The sequence below is a fragment of the Macrotis lagotis genome, chromosome 1, assembly GCF_037893015.1.
Source record: "Macrotis lagotis isolate mMagLag1 chromosome 1, bilby.v1.9.chrom.fasta, whole genome shotgun sequence".
In the NCBI taxonomy this organism is placed as follows: Eukaryota; Metazoa; Chordata; class Mammalia; order Peramelemorphia; family Peramelidae; genus Macrotis; species Macrotis lagotis.
Genome location: NC_133658.1, coordinates 654,226,420 through 654,231,563, shown reverse-complemented (window position 1 = coordinate 654,231,563; position 5,144 = coordinate 654,226,420). Strand labels below are relative to the sequence as shown.

At 48.1% G+C, this 5,144-nt stretch overlaps 1 protein-coding gene across 1 annotated transcript; it reads left to right on the top strand.

Annotated features, from left to right (window-relative positions):
- Positions 1-4,113, top strand: MARS2 (methionyl-tRNA synthetase 2, mitochondrial). Its single transcript, XM_074215392.1, has one exon. The coding sequence runs from the start codon at positions 45-47 to the stop codon at positions 1,806-1,808; it is 1,764 nt and encodes a 587-aa protein (XP_074071493.1). The 5' UTR covers positions 1-44; the 3' UTR covers positions 1,809-4,113.
- The last annotated feature ends 1,031 nt before the right edge of the window (positions 4,114-5,144 follow it).

The following is a 5,144-nucleotide window of genomic DNA, read 5'->3' as shown; positions in this document are numbered from 1 at the left end:
GGCGCCGGCCCCGGCTTGTTTTGCGGCCGCGCGAGCCTCCGCTCATGCTTCGCGCCGCGCTTCGGCGCCTGGGGCCGGGCCCGGGGCCTCGGCTCTGCGCCCGGGGCAGCCGAGGCTGCCGTGACGACGGCGGCGGCGGCGGCGGCGGCGGCGGCGAGGGCGAGGGGCGCTCCGGCCGCGCCTGCTTCACGACCCCCATCTTTTACGTGAACGCGGCCCCGCACATCGGCCACCTGTACTCGGCGCTGCTGGCCGACGCGCTGGCCCGCTACCGCCGCCTCCGGGCCGGGCCGCCGGTGCGCTTGTCCACCGGCACGGACGAGCACGGGCTGAAGATCCAGCAGGCGGCCGCCGCGGCGGGCGTGGCCCCGGCCGAGCTCTGCGACCGGGTGTCCGCCCAGTTCCGGGCGCTGTTCCGCGCGGCCGGCGTCTCCGTGACCGACTTCCTGCGCACCACGGAGGCCCGGCACCAGCGCGCCGTGCACCACTTCTGGGGCGCGCTGCGCGCCCGGGGGCTGCTCTCCAAGGGCCTCTACGAGGGCTGGTACTGCGCCTCCGACGAGTGCTTCCTGCCCGAGGCCAAAGTCACCTGGAGGCCCGGCCCGGGCGGAGAACGCCGGCCCGTGGCCCTGGACAGCGGCCACCCGGTGTGCTGGACCGCGGAGCAGAACTACATCTTCAGACTCTCCCAGTTCCGGGAGCCCCTCCGCCGCTGGCTCCGCGACGACCCCCGGGCCATCTGCCCCGACCCCTTCCGCCGCACCGTCCTCCAGTGGCTGGAGGAGGACCTGCCGGACCTCTCCGTGTCGCGGGGCAACAGCCACCTGTACTGGGGCCTCCAGGTCCCCGGCGACCCCACGCAGACCATTTACGTGTGGGTCGATGCCCTGGTCAACTACCTCACCGTCCTGGGGTACCCGGACTCGGAACACGCCGCCTGGTGGCCCGCCACCCACCACGTCATCGGCAAGGACATCCTCAGGTTTCATGCCATCTACTGGCCCGCCCTGCTCCTGGGGGCCGGGATGAGCCCCCCTCATCGCATCTATGTACACTCCCACTGGACGGTACACGGCCAAAAGATGTCCAAGAGCCTGGGCAATGTGGTTGATCCCTCCACGTGCCTGGAGAGGTTCACTGTAGATGGCTTCCGTTACTTCCTCCTAAGGCAAGGTGTCCCCAACTGGGACTGTGACTACTATGAAAAGAAAGTAGTCAAGTTACTTGATGCTGAGCTGGCAGATGCTCTAGGAGGGCTCCTGAATCGATGTACTGCCGCTAGCCTGAACCCTACCGGCATCTTCCCAGAATTCTGCACCTCCTGTTTCCCTTGTGTGAGGGGAGTTACCTCAAAGGCCCAGCCAGAAGACTATGCTTTGGTGAGGGCGGTATCAGCTTTGCCCCTACAGGTGGAGCACTACTATGAAAATTTCCAAATCTACAAGGCCTTGGAAGCAGTGTCCAGTTGTGTCCGGCAGACTAATAGCTTTGTCCAGCGCAATGCACCTTGGAAGCTGAACAGGGAGAACTTGAGCGATGCTCGGTGGCTCGACACAATACTGCATGTAACACTAGAGTGCCTGCGAGTCTTTGGGATGTTGCTTCAACCAGTTACCCCAACGCTAGCTGACAGGCTTCTTTCTAGGTTAAATATCTCTGAAACTGAGAGGGGCCTTCAGGACATAAACTTCCTTCCTCGGTACCATGGTCAGCCTTGTCCTTTTGAAGGGAGAAGACTGGGACCTGACACTGGACTCTTGTTTCCAAGACTGGATAAAACTAGAGCACGGGCGACAAAAATTTCATAGCACCTAGAGGCCAATCTGCAAAAGTTGCATTTTTAAATCTGTGTTCCAGAAAAACTGGGTGGATAGTTTCTCAATTGACTCCTCCAGAAGGGTGGACAGAGAAAGGGTATGATATGAACCTAGTACCTGGGAGAAGGGGTTTATATGATTAATTCCTTGAACCCATTAACCACTTTACTTATTGGCAACTTGAGTATAGGGGTGGGGAGGAGAGGGAAGATAAAAGGCAGAGCTGCTGTTATTTTTCCCCCAAATGTGAAACCTGAGCCACCACCACCAGCTTTTCTGGCCAAAGAAAGTGAAATTATCAGGGAGTTATTTGCTCAGGCTATCTTCACTCATTCTCCATTTCCTAGGATACTTTAACCAGTATCTTCCCCTTTCTGAGCAGCTTATAAAAAGTTTTACACTATAAACTGTGGTAACCATTTTTGGTGATAAGATCCAAAATAAAGGTTCATTGTTGACATTTGTGAAATATTGTCCCTTGAATAAATTTACTTTCCAATTGTTGGTTTATAGATTTGTCTTACCTATGCACAGAGTGCATATATTATACCCGAGCCTGTTGGACAGGATAGGGAAGATTGAATATCTGAACTATGTTGGACTCCCTGATTAAAATACAAGTGGCACTACCCATTCCTGTGGACCCTTCTTAGTAGAATTTAATACTGACTAAGATGGTACATGGGGTAGTGTTAAACTTCGAATCAGGAAGATCTAATTTCAAATCTTTTATAAAATCACTTCCCCAAATATTTTTTCTCATTGAGCTGATGGGAAGGGGTTCCACCAATTTAAGGAGAGTTTCCCATTAGTATGTACAAAACTGGTGTCTAGGGAATCTTTTTGAGAGGCACTAATTGATATAAGTGCAGTCCTGTGACCTTGGGCAATTAACCTCTATCCCAGTCTCAATTTGGTGGCCTCCAAGTTCCTTTTCAGCTCTAAAATGATTAGTCCTATAAGTCTTGTGATAGATTTATAGTTTGCCTGACCTGTCCACTGAGTGATCACTAGATGTTTTCTTTTTGGCATTGGGTTGAGTGAAACCTTTTATTAATTGAAGTTACCTAATTAACTTTGTTGATTTAACTGCTTAAATATAGATAAAACTGTACAAATGTGAGTTCACATTACTTTTGCAGTCAATTGGTATAATCCATCTTTCAAATGAAAGAGGCCTGCCCTAGAGAATAGATGGCAAAGGGATACTTTGGCAGAGGATCTTGAGATACTTGATGTTTAAGAAATTTGAGGAAAATTTTGTGTTTTCATAACTCGAGGCATATTATTGAATTACAAAGGGTTGAACTTGAAATCACCTGAGATTGAATCCTTATTCTGTCAGTCATTTAATATATTTGTGATCTTTGGCAGTCTTTTGAGTGTTAGTTCCTTAATGTAAAACGGTAAGTGGATAGTGCGCACCACCCTGGAGTCAGGAGTACCTGAGTTCAAATGCTGCCTCCAACACTTAATAATTACCTAGCTGTGTGGCCTTGGGCAAGCCACTTAACTCCATTTGCCTTGCAAAAACCTAAAAATAAAATGGTTAGGTTGGTGTTATGTTAGAAAGGGCATGAATGGGTCAGGGAATGTTGTATTGGTGCACATGGATGAAGTGAATTTCAAGACATGTAAACCTATCAGTGATAGGTAGTTAATCCCAGTTCTAGTTCAATCTAACAAGCATTAACTACGTGACTACTATGTGCAAGACATTGGAACTACAAAGAGATTGAGATTGGTCCTGTTATTTTTATTGATTTTGGGAATTTACAGAAGAAACTACCTCTAACAGTGCAGGTCAGCCCATGTGACACCTTGTGAGCTTAGAAGGGGCCTAGGACACAGAGAAGTTAAATTAATTACTCAGGGTGATAAGAGTCTGTGTGGTTAAATGCAAGACTTGAATTTGGGTCTTTCTGGGTCTGAGTAAAACATCATCCTGCTCCAGGAGACTACAAAGGTAGAAACAAAACAGTACCTGCTCTGGAGCCTGGCAGCCTAACATTCCATAAAACAGTGATGTTAAATAGAACCAGATCCCTGCAGGATGTATATTGAATTGGGAAATCACAAATTAGCATCATTTATGTTATGCTGTATTTTTATTTTGTTAACATTTGCTCTAATACTTGAAATTTTGCTGTCTGAAATTTGACACTTCTGCTGTGGAAGAAGACACTGGGTGGACCCAGGAGGTCTGGATTTTAGTGCCAGTGACCACCCCCAACAACCACAAACTATGTCCTCTCTTTCCCTCCTCCCCATAAGATATGAATAAATCATTTGATCTTGCTGGGCTTCAGTTTTCTTATTTGTGAAACGAGGGGGCCCAAGAGATCTCATAGAGTTCCTTCACACTTCAAATTTCTTGTCAAAGTGAAAAACAAATAATACATCTGAATATTTTTAGATCTGTCTGACTAATTTAGGCTCTTATGATTCTTATTAAAGCATTGGTAAATACCAGGCAAAGCTGTGTACACCTCCATGTGGTTGTGAAAAACCACTGTGATAAACCAACTTAAGCTATTAGTTGCATGCAGTTATTGGAACTCAGAAGGGATAGCACACTGATGGAAATTCAAAGGAATAGAGACAGTTTGTCAGTCCTGGCATGGATAAATCCCACAAGAGTTTACATAAATTAGACCACACAAACTGATCCCAAATGCCTTCATCTCTATTCTGAGCATTTCCTCATGGAAAAAGTATTGTTCCAACCATTCTTTTCCTGGCCCATTTTCCTCTCACTGATCAAAAGAAGGGCTTCCATCAGATGGTATGTATGCCATTAGGATATACAAAACTGGTGCCTGGGGAATTAACTTTGAGAGGTACTAACTCATGTGAGCATGTGTGGTGCTTGTTTCCACTCAACATTTATAAAATGAAAGAGAATTGTACTAGATTACCTTCCTGGTCCCTTCAAGCTCTTAAACTACAAAGAAGATAATCCTAATGTTCCTCTGACCTGATCTTGCCTGGTGCCTTCCATTTCCTTTTGGGGGCAGCTTGTCCTCCGGAAGACAATGGGTTTGATTAGACATTTACTCCAAAGCAACAACTTCAATCCTTACCAGTACAAAGCAACACCCCTACCATCCCAATCTCCCAATTAGAAAGTGGATAACCCACTAGTGCAAAGAGGAGCAAGGTTTCTTTGACCTTAGGCCTTCCATATCCTGCTGTGGCCATACCCTGAGGGAAGAGGAAGAATTGGGGGGAGGGCAGAATGGGACTTTTCCTCCCTAATCTCCTTCCTTTAGAGGAAGGAGGATCAGTGAAATAGGGTTTCCCCATCTCAAACCGTATTTGCCTCTA